At 40.2% G+C, this 17,868-nt stretch overlaps 1 protein-coding gene across 3 annotated transcripts in view; it reads right to left on the minus strand.

The window, feature by feature from the left end:
* Positions 1-91: 91 nt before the first annotated feature.
* Positions 92-17,868, minus strand: part of kcnab1b (potassium voltage-gated channel, shaker-related subfamily, beta member 1 b) — a 28,693-nt gene continuing 10,916 nt past the window's right edge. For all 3 annotated transcript variants that reach the window (XM_026373709.1, XM_026373708.1, XM_026373707.1), the window contains 13 exons: positions 15,304-15,347; positions 12,907-12,944; positions 12,117-12,196; positions 11,598-11,642; positions 10,814-10,858; positions 9,691-9,734; positions 7,260-7,346; positions 2,863-2,948; positions 2,374-2,494; positions 2,194-2,288; positions 1,937-2,057; positions 1,737-1,825; positions 92-1,638 (listed from right to left, as the gene is read on the minus strand). In XM_026373709.1, the coding sequence (XP_026229494.1) occupies positions 1,549-1,638; positions 1,737-1,825; positions 1,937-2,057; positions 2,194-2,288; positions 2,374-2,494; positions 2,863-2,948; positions 7,260-7,346; positions 9,691-9,734; positions 10,814-10,858; positions 11,598-11,642; positions 12,117-12,196; positions 12,907-12,944; positions 15,304-15,347 (985 nt within the window). In that variant the 3' untranslated portion in view covers positions 92-1,548. The remainder of the gene's footprint in view (positions 1,639-1,736; positions 1,826-1,936; positions 2,058-2,193; positions 2,289-2,373; positions 2,495-2,862; positions 2,949-7,259; positions 7,347-9,690; positions 9,735-10,813; positions 10,859-11,597; positions 11,643-12,116; positions 12,197-12,906; positions 12,945-15,303; positions 15,348-17,868) is intronic.

Below are 17,868 nucleotides of genomic sequence, written 5' to 3' on the forward strand. Positions count from 1 at the left end.
AAAAATATATTGAGATAAAATAAAATAAAATAAAATAAAATAAAATAAAATAAAATAAAATACTTTTGACAAGTCAATCATTATCCTCATCCTTTTATTATAAAACAGCGAGACACAGATGATTCCCAACAGCAAATAGCAAACAGCAGTAACTGCGCCACAATGTTTTAAAAGTCACAGACTTTTCCCAGGGTCTACAGTCTAACTCAGTAAATAATAAATCTCTCTTAGCATTGCTATGTTGTTTAAGTTGTACTGGGTTAAAAAATAGAAGGCATCCCATTACATATACATATAATATAAAAGTACTGTAGATCTTTAAAACATCACATGGGAATTATAAGCTCTTTATTTGTATGTACATGTCTAATGAATAACACCAAAATAGGCCTATATGTTTAAACAGACAGAACAATAAAAACATAAGTCTAATTTGTAAAACTGGCATATAGGGAGAGAAGTTAAGTAACAATTCAATATGTTCCAGGTGCAAGGACTTTAGGGGTTCATATGGTTTTATTTTCTTAAAGAGTCTACTCATTAGCTACATGGTCTTGTTCAATCCACACAATCCCCCTAAGGAGGATCATCCCTCCGACTTCAACTCAACAAATGTTTTAGTCACAATACAGACCAAAATTAAATGAATCAGACATAAACATCACTGACAGTCCAACAGAGTCCAATTAAAATGTGTACTGACAGGGCACAGTAGGGAAGTATACCATATACTGTACGTTTGCATAAGTGAAAAGGGAAAAACGGCAAGAAAATGAAAAGTGCTTTCTGACATAGTTGCTTAATGAAGAAAATATTGGATCTAACAGTCAGTAAAGATGTTTTACACATTAGCTTAGCTCTCTTCGCATAAGAAACAACTTTGAATGCAACGTTTATCCAATCATGAAACAATTCATCATGTCGATAGGTCGGCTCCAGCTGCAGTGGGGACTGTTAGTATATCATCCTTTCTGCTGAGTCCATGCCCAATTACACACATCATCACAATATGTTTTCATTTACTAAGGCAGATTTCAGAACATTGGATACACTTATCTTTTTTAATGCATTGCTTTGAGTGTTTGTGATTCTTTTTTAAAACACTAATGCCTCTAAAGTTTCTTTATTCAATGCATCAACAACCATATTCAAAACTGTAATCTGAGCAAGATCTCACTAATGCAAAATTTCACTTCATTGAATCTGTGATTCAAACGTTTCTTTAGAGTTTGTTGGCGCCAAAGACACTTTCACTCCAGAAATGAGATCTGGTCAAGATCTTGTTGTGGGGTTTCCGTGTTGTTCAGACTGAATCCTTTTCCTAACTGCTATAGTTGAAGCATGCATGCTTTGTCAAGTAGCTTACTTTAGAATAATGAGTATTCGTGGATCTTCATACAGACAAGGAGCCAAGCAGAACACTTTACACAGTCACACACAATCATACGCGCACACAAGCAAAGTTGGGCACGCCTTTATGGTGCCATGGCTGTGAAAAGTGAGCTTTGATAAGCCTTCGGAGCATAGTTTACTAAAATGGGGTCCACACTAATGGTGGTAGTCTCTTTTACTGTGAGGGCGATTTCCCAGTATATGATCAACCTCTGCAGTGATGCCTGCTGTCATCTTTGGAATTACCTGTGGTGCGCAAAACAAAAAAAGTGCATGCGGGTCAAAGCTGTGTGACAAGCACCAATAATTAAAATATTAAACAGTAATACATATTTATAGCCTACCTGAATGGCTCCCAGATTCTCTGTTAGCTGGCTTGCATTGGAGGATCCCAGCAGCACTGAGCTCACTCCCTCATTCCTCAGGCACCAGGCTAAAGATTAGAGATAGGGGAAGTTGTTTAAGTTTATCTGTGGTATCAAGATAAAAGACAGTATGTAGAGACACTTAATTTTGTTATGTCTTCACAGAAATGGAAAGTTACCTATGGCTAGCTGTGGCAAAGTACACCCAAGCTTCTCCGCAATATGAGTCAGTTCTTTTAGCTTGGCTTGCTGTTTCCTTCCATCTTCACTCATTATTTTCTCCTTCAACCACTGGTATGGCTAGAGAAACAATAAAAGTGGAGCCCTAACCCTTTAAAATCAGGTAAAATAACTGAACCACATTAATAGAATGCAATTGTAATAAGTTGGATGTGAGTAAAAGAGTCAAAGTGCACTAAGGAAATTCAACCTTTACCTTCATTGAGGCCCTGGAGGACTCTGGGACGCCATTCTCATACTTTCCAGTGATGATTCCACAGGCCAAAGGTGACCAAGACACCACACCGACACCTGAGACAGAACAATGACTACTGACAAGCCGAAGCACATAATCTCTTCAGACAATGCTTGATTTCAGGATAAACTATAAACTGACCTATTTTATGGTAGAGCTCTGGAAGCTGAGTTTCCACCTTCTCCCTCTGGAAGAAATGATACTCAGCCTGCTCACACACGGGTGGAATTAGATTAAACTGTCTGGCCACAGAGTATGCCTCCTGATTGAACAAAAATAAGATATAAAAAAAAGGTTAATGAAGACATGTGCAGACGCTGAACTTTAGTTTAGTTTTCTTCAGTTTTCTGCTCCCTCTGCTGTATCTGGCATGTATCATGTCAACATATTAGCTTCCCTTTCTGCAAAATGCAGATAACTAATCTTCTAATTAAAGTGCTGATAGCTTCTTTAGTGAAGACAAAATCAATTCCTACAAATCTTCTGCCACTGCTGGACATACTGTGTTTGTCATTTTACCTTCATAGTGTGTTAATGTCTGCTCGACCTTGATGTTCAATTAGATTTCACAGAACTTTTTTTTTTGTTTGTTTGTCATGAGATGCAGATAAGATATTTTCCACTACTCACCATAATCTCCATGGCAGACCACCTCGATGTCCCCCAGTACATAGCCATCCCCTGGTTGATCACATGAGTCATTGCTCTCACTATCTCTGTAGAGATAAAATATTAAAGAGCAGATACATTGTCAATAATTGAACAGATGATGGCGCCACAATTTCAACATTTACATAACCTGCAGAAAGACCATTTGATTCAGGCAGCATTTTAATGAGAGAATAACTAAAAACACTAGCAGACTTACAGAACTTTAAGCCTCTGGTAAACCTGACAGCAGTAAAACAAAGTGGGTGCATGAGCTGTTTTCAGCCTATTTGTGGGAAAGACTGGTCTCCTTTCAAACTCATGTGTAAGCAGAAATTGTTTGCTGGGGTCACACTACCTAACGTGGGTAAATGCCGTAGGGGTTAAACGAAAAGGTTCAGTCAAGCTTAGCAGAATCCTTGTGCAGTTGAACAAATCGTTGCAAGTTACAAATGAAGGGGCTGATGTTAACACCAGCGGCCGTTTGTGTTTGTGTATTTGTGCCTTAGGCTGCAGCAGGGAAGCAATGGCTTGTGGAATAGTGGAAATTATATTTAAAAACCTCCCTTGAAGTTGAAGTTTGTTGTCAAGGGAGGTTCCTCATCAAGGTCAAGTATAGCAAATGCAAAGAACTGTGTCTGTGTCTCTAATTACTGAAACAGCAACAAGGTGATTTAGTAATTTATGTGATTACTTTAGTTTGTAACTGTTTTTATTTAGCAAGTAATTGTGCTTAATGTACACTTAGGAAACATCTCCTACATTAGTGCAATGCAGATTCTCTAAGCAACACATGAAGCAGGGGTACTGAAAATGAGGGTGAGACCACAGCAGAATTTGATTAAAAAGGAGTGATTCCTTTTCATCACTAGTTCTCTCTCTAGACCAAAATGTAGCTCAGCGAGAGACAGAGAGCAAGTGTGCGTGTGGGTGAAGCAGGTGGGAGGGTAGAGGAATAACAGTACATCTGCTCCAAAAGGGAGGGAGGAAGGGATTTGGAGGGATGTAAGGACAGAAGGAAAAAAATGTGAACCAAGTAGAAGAGCCTGAGAGGCACATACAGCTCATGAGGGTTTGTGAATATATGAATAATGCACCTCAATGCCAGGAGGGGAACATAACACATTGATTTACAGCAACATCCACGCTACTGGCCAATCTGAACATAAACTTTGTTTCCATGAGGCTGCTGTGAGTCATCAACTCCAACCACAGATGCCACACTGAGCATAGTGCTCAGGTGAGATATCCAGCGAGCACCATACACACCCTACTCACTAAAACCCACTGAAATTTTCCGAGCAGGGTAGCGATGTGGGTGTAGTTGTGGGCACATGGTAATGTGTACATGTTTTAGTAACATTTACTGTACCATGAGATGCCAATTGCTTCAGCAGCAAATTAAATTAGCCTGACTTTGCAGTAACTATAGATCTATATAGACTTCTATCTTTTGCCCTTTGCATCAAATTTAGCATACACAAACAAATTTTAACAATTACCTAATGTATTTCCCAAAATGCCTTTGCCTGAACATCAATGTATGTAAACATGCATTTTAGTAATTTTGTTTGTGCTGACACAAAGTGGTCATACACTGTGTATAGAATACTGTTTTTGGACTTTGGGACATTTTGTGCGTGTTCTCTTTTGTGTGAGAACAATGATGAAAAATATGACATGAAATGTGCGTGAAATTCTGTTAAATGTATTCACAAACTGTCTGGCTGCCAGCCAGAATCAGCCTGTTCTTAGAGCAGCAACACACCAATCAGTCTCGATCATTTGGTCAGCTTCAGCCAGCAGGTACCGCAGTGCCCTTCTGCAGGGCGCTGCAGAGTGTGAAAGAGAGCATGCAACACATACTGATAACCTTATTTGTCTATGTGAAAGTCTAGATGTCTTTGTGAATGATGATGTGCTGGGAGGTGGTACTCATTTTAAAGCAGATGCTTATCCTCCTTATGCATGCACACAGGATGGCGATCAATATGTCACACCACAGGAAATCTTCAATAGCTAATGAAGGCTTTTCTCACACTTCTGATCTTAGGAATGAAGGGTTTGAATGAGCAACCAGAAGGAGGGTAAGTATTCAAGGACTGACTGGGTCATCCTGCATGCAGTTCTTTATTGCTGTGCATTTCGGGACTAAGGTAATATCCTGGCACTTGAAAGAATGTCCTGACTGGATAGCTTTAAGCTTGTGCTCAGTATGCTGTGGCAGCACCATTTGATTTGCTCTACAGTGAACAACTCTTGGCTGGAGGGATTATTATAAAGTCTTTTTATTGATGCCATGTCTGCTCTTTTACCTCTGCGCTAGACAAAGTGAACAAGGACTGTGATACTTTCCTTAGTCACTCTCTCTGGCTTATTTTCATATTCAGTTGATTGAATGCATTCATAGCTCTGTCAAATAAAAATCACGTGGAGTGATTGGATAGAAGCATTGTGTTGAGACGTGGACAGTTTACTCTGCAGGCTATGGTACGCCTATTAAAACAACGAACAGACTATGGCACAGATGTTTCTCCTTGAGGCACCTTCTCATCATATTTTCTATAATGTGAGTATCTCACAACTTCACAACATGTTACATGAAATGCCAGCTTGGGGGAAACTTTTAGAAAATCTCATAACTATAAGTGACAACTGAAACGCAGTAGAGGAAATGGAAGGATTAATCAGAGGAAGTTGGATATTTGTGACACAAGTTGTGTCTGTCTCTGCCTTTAGACGGCATGTACGCTGAAAGAAGCCAAGAAAGTCAAGAACGAGTAGGGATGAGGGAAACGAGAAATACACAGAGCGGGATGAGTGAATGGGAGAAATAAAAGCATTGATGCTAACGAAGGCAGACTGTGACTCTGCAGCCATGACATCACTTTCTTTTTTGTCCCCAAGGGGACAGGAGATGTCTCACACAAAATCGGAAGTAGTTAAAGTCAGAAGAACAAAACACAAATTCTACACAAATACATGCACACACCCTTTAGTTTGCTTAGCATTCCCATTTTGATGATACATTTGGTGCTTGAGTTCTTCTAATAAGAGCATTGTATTTATGTTGGTAATCCTGTTTAAGTTTCAGGAATAGGTGTATGTGTGAATCAATAACTTAGACATGTTCAGTGCAAAACAAATCCTACCTACTGCAAATGCCCACGGACATGTAGAAGTCTCACTTTTTGCATAATAACACAGTTCCTCCATCTCTAAGAGAAGCTATTTGTGAAACCTTACTGTTCTACTGCATGAGGATTCCCTGTTTAGTTGCTGGTGTTAGTGGTTGTGGGTGTTAGAAGCTACTGACCTTCTACACTATGATTTATTACAGGGGCCTTGCTCCAGTGTAATAAAGGATGAAGCAAACATGAACAATGTTTTATAGTGATTTATGGATTAACTGTGTTGCAAAGTCACTGGAACCACAACACACTTAACCTATCTATCTTCGTACTTATCAAGGCCTGCTTTTGATCTGACATCTCTCTCTTTCATCTCTCTCTTTTTAACTCCTGTCATCCCGTCAAACTCTTGATCAATCAATCTATCAATGTAATTAGACTTTAGCTGTCAATGGTGAAGTGACTTTATCTGCTGAGACAGCTTATGGGAAAGTTTGATTGGACTGGGTTGCAGAATTTGCCCGCCAGTTGTCCGTAGTTCCAGAGACAGCAAGCCTCTTCCTCCCCCATTGCTCACAGAGGAGAAAGCATGGGGGGCAATGGGAACTATTTTAGCGAAACCAGTGGGATTCCATTATTTTAGTCAAATACTACCTGTGGAGGAGGGTTGGTCTGCAAAGACAGAAGAGCATTTGTGATGGCCACATGACAAGGGAGTCGTTGATGAAGACACTGGAAATATGTAAAAGAAATAAATAGTGACATGAGGTAGATGTGTGGGAAAGGCTGCACTAGAGTGCTGAAGAAATAGAGTCACAGTAGGGCTCGTATATAGTGAGACCAGCCCAAAAATATACCAGCTTCCCGCGGGGTGGCCAGATAATCCTGCTTCTGAAGAACAGGGAGGGCTGGGAGCGGGTGCAGCTCAGAGACCCTGTGGAAACTGGCAATTCCACAGAGACAGAAAGAGAAAGAGAGGGAGACTGGTAGACTAAAATAGAAGACAAGGGATGGGGAAAGATTGCGCTTGAAATGTGTGTGTCAGCGTGAGACAAACACACATGGCTCGATCACACACACATGCTTGACCACAAAGATGATCCCCTTTGGTCAAAGTCAGAGGTCGCCAGTCGGGCGAGGGCAGCGGTCTTGTCAGTATTTCTCACCTTCTCATGTTTCAGAACAACATGCATTGTCCCTGCCCCAACCCTCCGCCAGCCCCCCGGGGTCGGGTCTGTGATCACTCACCCTCCATGGGAGTGTTGCTGTCTGGCCGGTTGGCAAAAACCACATCCACATACTCAAGTTGCATCCTCTGGAGGGAGCCCTTTAAACCTGAGGTAAGAGGAGAAAAGAAAGAAGAAAGCTGACTGATGAGCATAGTTAAGCTGGAATAGATGTACAATCCATATTGTAAACAAGTGAATAAATATGTCTGAGTTCCAATGAGATGATATGGCATACTTTGAATAAAAACTCAATCAACCCCACAAAAGCCCGCAGTATCAACCTCCACTCATAAATACTGTTAATAACAGAGGACTGAGAAGTCCTGTTAGAGTATAATAAGACATGCTAGCATTTGAGAAATCTTGTCAACATCTTGGCTTGGCTGTAGAGAAGAGTGACAATTATCTTGTCCATCTTTTCTTTCTGCCAACACTGCCAAGTTATAGGAAAAACTGCATTGTTGTCGCTCACCCAGGTTACAGTGAAACCCAGAAATGAATCTGGGTTCTCATGTTCAGTCTGTTCACAAAGGAAAGCCCTTATCATTAAAATAACATTTCAGAACTAGATTCAATAATATGAATATGGATCTAAGACAACTTGCAAATGGGCCCAGAGCAGATTTGGACAAATTTAATCTGGTGTGTTCACACTTCTGGGGAAAAAAATATTATTGGAGCCACTTGGTGGTAAAAACGATTTGGATTTGAGCCATTCAGCATTTAATGTAACGTTAGCCCTGTTGCTTTTACAAAGCTACAATTCCACAAGTCATTACATTTGATTCACGAAGATAATTTTAAAAAGTCAAACAGAGAATTTAATACCAATGTTAGGATTACTAACTGTCAAGATAAATTCACAACTCTATCTACTGGTAAGAAGACCTGTGTGGAGTAAATGCCTTGTGCCTATGGAGCCATTTATCCTTGTTACATAAATTAATGCTCTTTTCACAGTGGTTGGAGTAACCAAACAGACTAACAGCCATAAGGAATATGAAAAAAAATTAAGGATCAGAAGTGTTGCAGTGTTTGCCATGGCTTTCATACAGTTTTCAGTATTTGTCGAGGGTATAACATTATATATTGAGGAAAAGCACCAATGTGTTGTGTACAGATCAGTCCCCATTCACAAACACAGAAGACAAGATTAATGATGAAAAGCAAACACACAAGACTGCCACAGAAAAGGACAGCGGAATAATAGAGAGGCAAGGCACAAGACACTCTCGCACCCTTGAGTATGTGTGATTGTGCATGGCAGATTAGTGCCAGAGGCTTCATCAACGCCCGCTAATCCCAGTAGAGAGTTGTGCTCCCCTCACCACTGTTAGAACCACTTATTCCTTCTTCTGTCATCTGAACTCCCTCAATTCCAGAAACACCCATTAAATGGAACCAAATCCGAGCCTGTGTCGTCATCACGAGCAAATTTCTCCTGTTCAGCGGATTAGCTGGAGTTTACTTGCTGTGAAGAGAGACGCTATTTCTGGAACCAAGAAATGATGCTAAATGCAACAAAACTATTTTGCACTGAGTAATGCACTCAGTTATGTGTCCTGCGAAAGCCTATTTCAAGTCATGATGTTGTCACTTTCTTTGTTGTGTGAGGAAAATGGCAAACACACTTGCTGGTTGCTAGAGTGACTGAGTCACCTCAGAGTTTAGAGTTCATTAGAACAGAAATTGATCACTGAGCTTTGACACTCCATCACATCTACATATCACTTAAACAATCAAATAATTCATTGCCTGGCTTGCAGTGGCACCAACAACCAGTAGCAGGGAAATGAGTGTCAAAAGATGTTTTATGCGACCAGTTTATTATTCTGTGGTGACAGGAACACTGCACCTCTCTCTTCTCTCTCTTCTTTGCTGCAACATCGTCAAAGAATTGAAACTCGCTTAGGCTAATAATTGGTGCTACCTTCTCTCTTCCTCCCTTTTGTTTTCCATTCTCTCTTGCATTCATGTTCTCACTCTCTGTCCTTCTCCAGCAGGCTATAACAATATTCCCCTTGTCTTGTTTAGGGGAAAAATTACAGAGGCTGTGATGAATGTTAATATTGTGGGAGAGAGCTGAGTCACTGCAGGAGGTGCATTGCGCTGTGGATCGGATAGTGAGTTAAAGTGGGGTGGATGGGGCCAAGGGTATGAGGTAGGTCTGTCATTATAAGCTCGAGCTAGGCCATTTTGTAGCTGAATGAGGAGTGCAGAGCATATAGTTCAAAGCTCTATGATGCACCACATCCTTAAAAAAGACAAAAATCAAAGAGACAAAACATCTATCAAGGCTTAATGTGCGATTGACTAATGCAATAAATTCCACTGGGTGCACACGGTGGGAAAAGTCAAAAGGACAAAAGGGATGCAGACGAGAAGAAAGACGGAAGAAAGCAGATGAAAGAGGAGAGATTACAGAAGTGCTGAGGAAATCCGCTTGTTACCTTCAATGATGTGTTTTCTGTTGAGGCCTCTCTCTGTCTCTGCTCTGGAACATAAGGCAAGAGAGCATGTCAGGACTGTCAGTACACATCCATGTACTTATACACAAGCCTGCATAACAAACTACTGCATCTCCTGTACAAAAGACGGAGGAAAAACACACCTACAGCAGTTTATTCTACAGCTGTGTGCCCACAGCTGTAGAATAAACTGTGGCGTGTGTTTGTGCAGTGGGGTAACACGATGCTTAGTCACTGTCTGTTTTGTTGGCTAGTGGCCTGTAGGCAGGTCAGTCCAATACTCTTTGATTATGGAGGCCGTTATAAAACATGCAAAGTCTCCTTTAAAACATTGTTGCCGGCAGAAAATTCAAAATGAGCCTATATACGTTTTAAAAACAATCAAAATTCTCAGTGTCAGCATTTCTAGTGTAATCATCATAATAGTTTGGCAAACAGTACACACAGTTGTGAATAGAGGAATTATAATGCAGTAGGCTTTTTTGATGTTTGTTTTTTATTATTTCACATGAATTTTTTGAATTTCTGGCAGCTTGGAGGCAATGGAATCACCTATAAGAACACAATTAACATCACTGTATATTAAAACCTGCAGTTTAGTATAGTTTATCTAGTGGTGTGTCTGATATGTAGTGCTAAGTGAGAAGTATACAACGAACATAAAGGGGTAAAGTAAAGCTTTGCACACCTGCAAATCCAAAGCCCTGCTTACTGTGCACTTCTCCACCTGTCCCTTCATTTTCCTTTTCCACTGTTTCATTTTGCTCTATTGTATTATGCTCTGTATATTTCTCTATGTGTATTTCTTCCTCCCTTTTGCACAAAAGAGTAAACATGTAATATCATGATAGTCTGAATAGATGAGCTAAGATTTAATTGACACTGTGGACGTATTGATGGAGCTTCTACTTTCCTCAGGATAAACTTAAAGACTTTTAGAGACAGAGAGAATGCGACTAATGCAAAATACTTCAGTGTGAAAGTAAAAGCGTGAAGTGACTCTTGGCAGTTTGGCTGAGTAAGGGTAAAGGACGGGAGAGGGGATGAGAACATGGTGATGTTGTTGTGTGTACAAATGTTTGTGCACCCAACACAACACACTTACTTTCCTCCCCAGTAGAGCTTTGTGGTGATCACCAGGCTGGATCTCCTAAGAGAAGACACACAGATACACCAAAATGCCATGAGGACATGAAAGTCGTTCTCAAATGATGGAAGTGTATGTTTTTGTTGAGAGCGATAAAAGTTTCCTTCAGTGACCTTCTGTCCAGCAGTGTGAGATTTTTCAGATGTAACTTATCTTGTATGTAAGTCAGAATCATGAGGTGGCCAACAAAACAGCTCCCTCACTATATAATTCCTCATGCCTGAATGATCAATAATTTAAACTGATCTAGAGTCAAGGTGGGAAGCAGGCACAGACCTGATGACTTGCTGAAAAAGATGCTACATATCATTGAGTCTTATAAATGCAGCATGCAGTCTGAAAGGGATATTTTCTGTGGAGTTTACATATTTGTAGTGTCTGGAAGATTAATCTTTATTACTAATGATGCAATCTGACAAACATTCACGTCTAACAGAAAATGAATTATAGCAACATCGATCCTGTGCCCTTCATTTAGTGCCATCATCAGTTCAAAATCCCTGCTTTATGACCATGTAATGTACCTGAAAACTAATAACCCATGAGCATAAGTGATGCTGATGATCGCTGTGTCTAATTAAAAACCTCACAGAGCACCTCAGGAGTGCACGCTGGTCAAATGCAGGACATATGAGTGTAACGTCGGTGAGTCAGCATAAGCTGACTTCTGGTTATGTAGTGTGTCTGTACATAGACAATTTAAACATATTCTTAGAAAACAGTTTCAAAGAGACCATTTTACCTCCAGCACTTTTTCTTGATGATGTTTCCCATTATTATCTCTGCTCTGTAAAGAAATACACAAGGAAGATTATGAGGAGATTATATCTCAGGCTCCCATTTCTCCAAGAGCATATAAGCAGGAATTTTATCTGCGTGACTTTTATCTGCAACATATCTATAGCTAGGAGAACAAGATAAAGGATAAACCACTCTTATATTGTCTAGCTGAATCTCACCAGCAACCATGAAATTAATATTCATAGCTGCAGTGTGTCCCGCATTATTCACTGCAACAATGTCCTGGCCTATAAGGTTAGATTGAGCTGTGGACATACGTAATGTGGAGGCTCCAGTGATTAATACGATTATGTAAATCACTTTAGAGTCACGGCTATCTCTCATTTTTGGCATCCTCGGGTGAATTATTCTTGGCGTGGGGCTAAACCTTCTTAAAATCCCGTGTCCCATGGGGAAAAAGAGCTGACAAGGCCAGAAAACTGCACAGCTGATGCAAGATAGATAGATCCCTTTCACTCACTTTCCGCCGGAGTAGACCTCGGCCGTGTCAAACAGGTTGACCCCGCTCTCATAGGCGATAGTCATCAGCTGCTCTGCCACCTGACAAAACCAAGAAAGTTTTCCTCTCATGTACAACCAAACACATTACCCAAATTACACTTCAAAAGACGGGGCCAGGAAAAATCCCAGAAGAAGCTCAAGGAGTGTAAATCTGTTTGCCGCTGAGAAATACATCACCAGGAAAACTCTACTGGATGCTCGGTGATTAAAGTTGTTTACTGCTCAGTATATTTCCCAGACTATTTTGACCTAGTTCTCGTGTCAGCACTTCATTCAGAGTTGCACATATGAAGGCCAGTTTTGTGATGGTGACTTTCTCCTTCTGTTATGTTTGGTGCCTTTGTTTGTGTGTCTTTATGTGTCACATAGTCCCAGTGGTCATCAGGCGGTGATGAGCTGTCCCCAGTTCAGTGTTTCCCTCCTTCTAGGCCTGATCAAGACACTAGAGGAGGTCTTCTGCTTAATAACTTGTGACACAGAGAAATAGGACCTGACTGCTTGGCCTTGGCAGAACCAACAGGGACTTAACAGCCTGCTGTGAGACTGGGAAACTGATACTAGAAAGATCAGTGTGCTCTACTCACGCTCTCACCATTTTACATCCAGTTATACTAAATGACTCCCATGCGGGCTGCAAAGTGAATGTTGTAAACTGTCACAGCTGCTCAGTAGGTGTATTTCCAGGGTCTAGTGTGTTGGAAACTTCTAATGAGTAGTAATGGCTGAATGGTGTATTTGACATATCTTACCTCATCAGATATCTGACCTCCAAAAGTTACCCATGTGCCTGTTCAAAGAAACGGCAAACGTCAGACTCATCAAAGAAGCAAAATGACAAAAATTTGAAACACCCACAACCCATTTTAGTTATGCTTTAATTAATATGTTGACATTTCGTCATGGACATATGACAAAATGTCCCTGTGCTAAAGGCATCGCAGCTAAATGTCAGAGTTGAGGGAGGGCGGGCTGACTGCCATGTCACATTCTTATGTTCAGAGCTACTATGTGTAGAATTTCTATGTCGACAAGCAGAGTACTAAAGAGAAATGCAATGCTGAATATTTCTATCTGTCATTTTGTCTTAGATATTACCACTGGAGGCAAACATTTCCATTCTACACATATACGCTTTAAATGTTTTATGTCTCCTAATGTTGCTCCTACTCTACTTCAAAATAAAGTAACTTACCACATCAGTTGTACACAGTACACATCTGTGGACTTAATATTTATTGTTCTTTCACCGTCCAGGTAATGGCTGTGGCTCATTAATAATCTCTGCTACCATTGCGTCTGTCTTGATTAGTCGGCTTTTCTTGATTTATTGAGTTTAGATTATGCCGAACATGCATAACATGCATGTATATGTGTGCATGTATTGCATAGATGTTTTGATTAGTAAGAACTATTATAGAAGCTGTTATTAAACTGCACCAGCAGTAAAACAGCAGATTGGTATGGGTTTGGGCTAAATTTTATGAGACCACATTAGTCAAATGAAAAAAAATTATTAATTATAATTATATTTAATTTACGGTTGAAGCGGTGAAACAGAAAAACCCAAATAGAGAAGAAACAAATAACTGAAACAAATAAAGTGATTGTTTGATGCATGGGTTCCTGTTTCTTGTTTACTTTCCGTTTAACCACTCAACATTTTAAAAACTGTGGAAGTATACTCGTTATATCACATTTATCACATTGGGATGGTACAGATAGAGAGACCGCACCTGTCACCTGTCAAAAACGAAAAGAGGCCGGATAACTAACCATGAAATTAAGGTTGTCAATAAACACTCATGCATCAGATTTAGTCTCTGGTCACGTCAGGTCCTCTTACAGTATTTGCGTATGCGTTAAGAGAACTGGATTCAATGCTGCCTCTCAGCTCTCCAGTCAATAGCAAATCGTTGTAATCCAAGAAAAGTAAAGCGGAAGCAAACCCGGAATCCAGGAAACTATTTTGGCAATTTTCAGTCAAGTGACTGGACGCCATCTTTGAGTCCTGTATCCAGCTCCCATAATACACCAATGATCTGCAGACGAGCGATAGCATGCATGCACAGACTGGAATGACTGGCTCTGTTCCTTCCCCAAAAAGTATAGTCTGAACACAGTTTTAGTTATAACTTTTTTACTCTCCTCCCAATCTTCTGTTGCCTAATCCTGTCACATGCATCTCGCTGTCCTCTTCCATTAATAACAAATAACACATAAGCTATTGTTTTATCTATAGCCAACAGTGGCAGCAGACTAGTGTAGGCTCAGGGTGAATTCACTAAATGATTTCACAGAAAGAAAGTCAATAAAGAAAGTTTTTTGCCAAGGTATTTCTTTGATGTAATTATGCAATTCAAACGCTAAAACTGAAAAATACACACAATCAACTGCTAAGAGCCACCTGTTTACATTTTTTTACTTGGTTTCCCCTACAGAAAACCAGTGCACAAATAAATCCGTGTTTTCCTTAAGGGCACTAGTGCATGGTTTAAGCTTGTCGATATGGAGGCTTGAAACAAAGTCCTGAAAGTTGAAGGATGGTCTCCAGGTCTCTCACTGTTCCACCCCGATGATCAATGTACATTGGCTAAATTAAAAAGATAATTAACTAACTTGTTCACAGATTTTCTATCATTAAATGTGCTTCGGTATCTGCTTTGGGCCTGGGTAACACTGCAGCACAAACCTCCTCAGCACAAACGCGTATGCAACAACACACCACGTACACCCATGGACGTACTGTAATAAAGACATTGCCAGCACACACGTTTACACACTCACACACGTACAAGAGATTTGCTAAATGAATCAGTGCTATCAAGATGAATGAGAGTGTTTACCCTCTGGTGTGCACTGGGTATGTGTGATAATTGAGCAACTTGTTTGCTGGAACCAGTGTTATTCATTAAATATTAACACTAAAAATATTAACACTCTGCAAACAGCTTTATGCTGTCTCTCGCGCCTTTCCATACGTATCAAAGATGCATGAGGTTTAGAATAGGATGAAATGATATAATAAATTTAAAAGCCCCTCACGCTGCCTAGCTCTAGATCCTCTCTTGCACACAGAGTTGAGTTTACTCATAGACTCTTATGAAATCACTAGACATTTACCCTTAATGCTAATTAAATGTACTCACCAAGCCCCAAACAGGAGACACGCAACCCAGATTTCCCCAGGTTCCTGTGAAGAAAAACAGAGTATGATTAATGAAGCCAGTGTTGTTTAGACTCAATCTGCAAGCTGTCAGATGTTGTTCCATCTCTATTTCTGTCCATACAAAGACATTTTCACGTCATAGCCGAGGCTGAAACGCTCACAATGGAGGCGAAGAAGAAATCAATTGTAAATACACCATGCTGGGTTTAATAATAGTAATAACAACTATAGTGGCTTCGTAGTGTATTTGATCAGGAGGAGATTCACTTAATGTGATGATCACCTTTGATACATCTGCAACCATGAATCAGAATTGAGGGATATTCGGGAAGTACAGCAATCATCAAGATTGAACATTACTTAGAAAATATTCTACTGATAACCAACAGAATCCAACATCTCCAATAAAAGTGTGGGAAGTTACACTACTTTTAGAAACGGGTTGCCTCTTTTTCTTTCTCTTGATTCTCAATTTCCTTTTCTTTTAGTCTGAGCCTCCAACATCCTATTACAACGGGGAGCACTTCAGTCCTCAGGCTTTTTACTGTTATAGTCTTCTCTACAAAATGCAGAAAACAATACTCACTCTCCAGCACCGAGGTTGTATCATATCAGCATTTCTCAAGGCAGCTGCTCACACATATACTTTTTGTTTCTCTCCTTTCTAAATGCATCTCTTAATGTATCACATCTATTAACCGTGCAAATGGTACATACGGCACGTCTGCTCGAGAACAGTTAATTTACATCCAGCTGATCTGCAACAATATAATGCTGCACTTTCGACTCTCATTAACACCATGGAAGGCAAACTCAGAAATCAGTTCTTGCCACCCTCGGCTTAGAGTTTCAACCCTTTACTTCACATCTAGTTTTACAATCTGTGCCACATTAAGTCCAGCTGAGACAGGAACTCGTGTTGCAAACGTTTAATGACTTAAAACTGGGGATAAAAACAAGGGATCAGATTGCTCTGCTTCCAGTCACCTCAGGTGTCTTCCCTCAATTGGATGCATGTGGCCTATAGATAAAAACAATGTATTGAAATTGACGTGTATTCATTTGACAGAATCATCCAGGCTCCATATACAGGCAATGCCTCTATCACAAGCGACACACTTCATCATATGTGCCTGAAAAAGTGTTTTCTGACACAGAATTGACCACCAACTATAGTACAGGAATTCTGCTTGGTTGTGCAGGCATTTTTTCATTGCAACAAACTAATCTGTTAAAAAAGAGCCAGCAGCCTGAGAAATAATGGAATTGTCCATTGAGATGTAGGCGGACTAATGCGGGCCCGAGCTATCTCACCATGCCCTCAGCCAATTCAATTAGGTGTCCGACATGGGGAAGCATCAGTCATTGAGTTAGTGGTTCAGCAGGAATTAAACAAGATGAAGGAATAAAACAAAGAGTTTACAGATAAACACAGTGAGTGATGAAACAACTGTGGAATATTTTATGTATTGATTAATGTATTAGGGTGTTCATAACATGACAAGGGGCAGATCTCACCGCAGTTACTTCTGCAATGCGCTTTTGTCTTTGATACGGTGGAGGAGTTTGGATATTGCATCTTCCGTCTCTCTGATGTATTATAGAGTGGGAGCTCTGATCCATGAAAGTATGAGGGAGAGGCTGTACCGTAGGTTAGAAGAGTAATACTGTCTGAATCTATGTGTTCGGTCGGGGGCTACTGAAAACACATTTAGTTGATGTGGATACATTTTACTCTGAGTAAAACTTCTGCCTGATATGATGGTGTATATATTGTGTATATATACACACCATCATATCTCCCCTGGTTACTTCATAAATACTGTTTTCATGTTTATATCGCCTTATTTGTGTACACTATCTACTCAATAAACAAGTCTGCAGATGCACTGGATTTCCAAACAAATCTCCCTGTTCTGAAAGAAATGGCTTCTTTGTGTTTGGAAATTCTTCATTAGCTGAATCTGTATTGTTTGTTTGCTGCTTTAAATGCTGCCTCAATGGAAAGCCAAAAACAAAGCTGATGCCCAGCAGTAGCACGAACCATACCTGATCATTAACCACACAGCCTGCTACACTGCATTAATAGATCTGTCCCGGCCTGGGCTGTGGGCTCCAGAAAAGGCACATGGCTGAAACAGCTAATGATTCAGGGCATCACAGCATTGTCATTGGCTACAAAAAAAAGAACATTAATGATTTTATTATTAAGAAAAAATGGGTGCCTGTGGGAAACAGCGCTTCCAGGATACACAGGCACAATGCTTTTTGAATTGCATTGTAATTGGTAAGACAAACACACTAAGAAAAGAACAGTTTGTCTATACAAACGTGCATATAAACAACTTTGCAAGCTAGTGAATGTGGCTCGGTCCCTCATGCTTGGATGGTGCCCAAAAGAAGCCTTGAAGTAAAATGACAAATGAGTCATTTGAAGACGCCCCCTCACACAAACCTGTCACCACTTATGAACATCCTGCAAGCAGCTACTGTATGTGGACCACTCTATTCATAGTGGGTCGCCTGTTGAAACTAAAATATCAAA

This window comes from Anabas testudineus, chromosome 17, assembly GCF_900324465.2.
Source record: "Anabas testudineus chromosome 17, fAnaTes1.2, whole genome shotgun sequence".
Taxonomy (NCBI): Eukaryota; Metazoa; Chordata; class Actinopteri; order Anabantiformes; family Anabantidae; genus Anabas; species Anabas testudineus.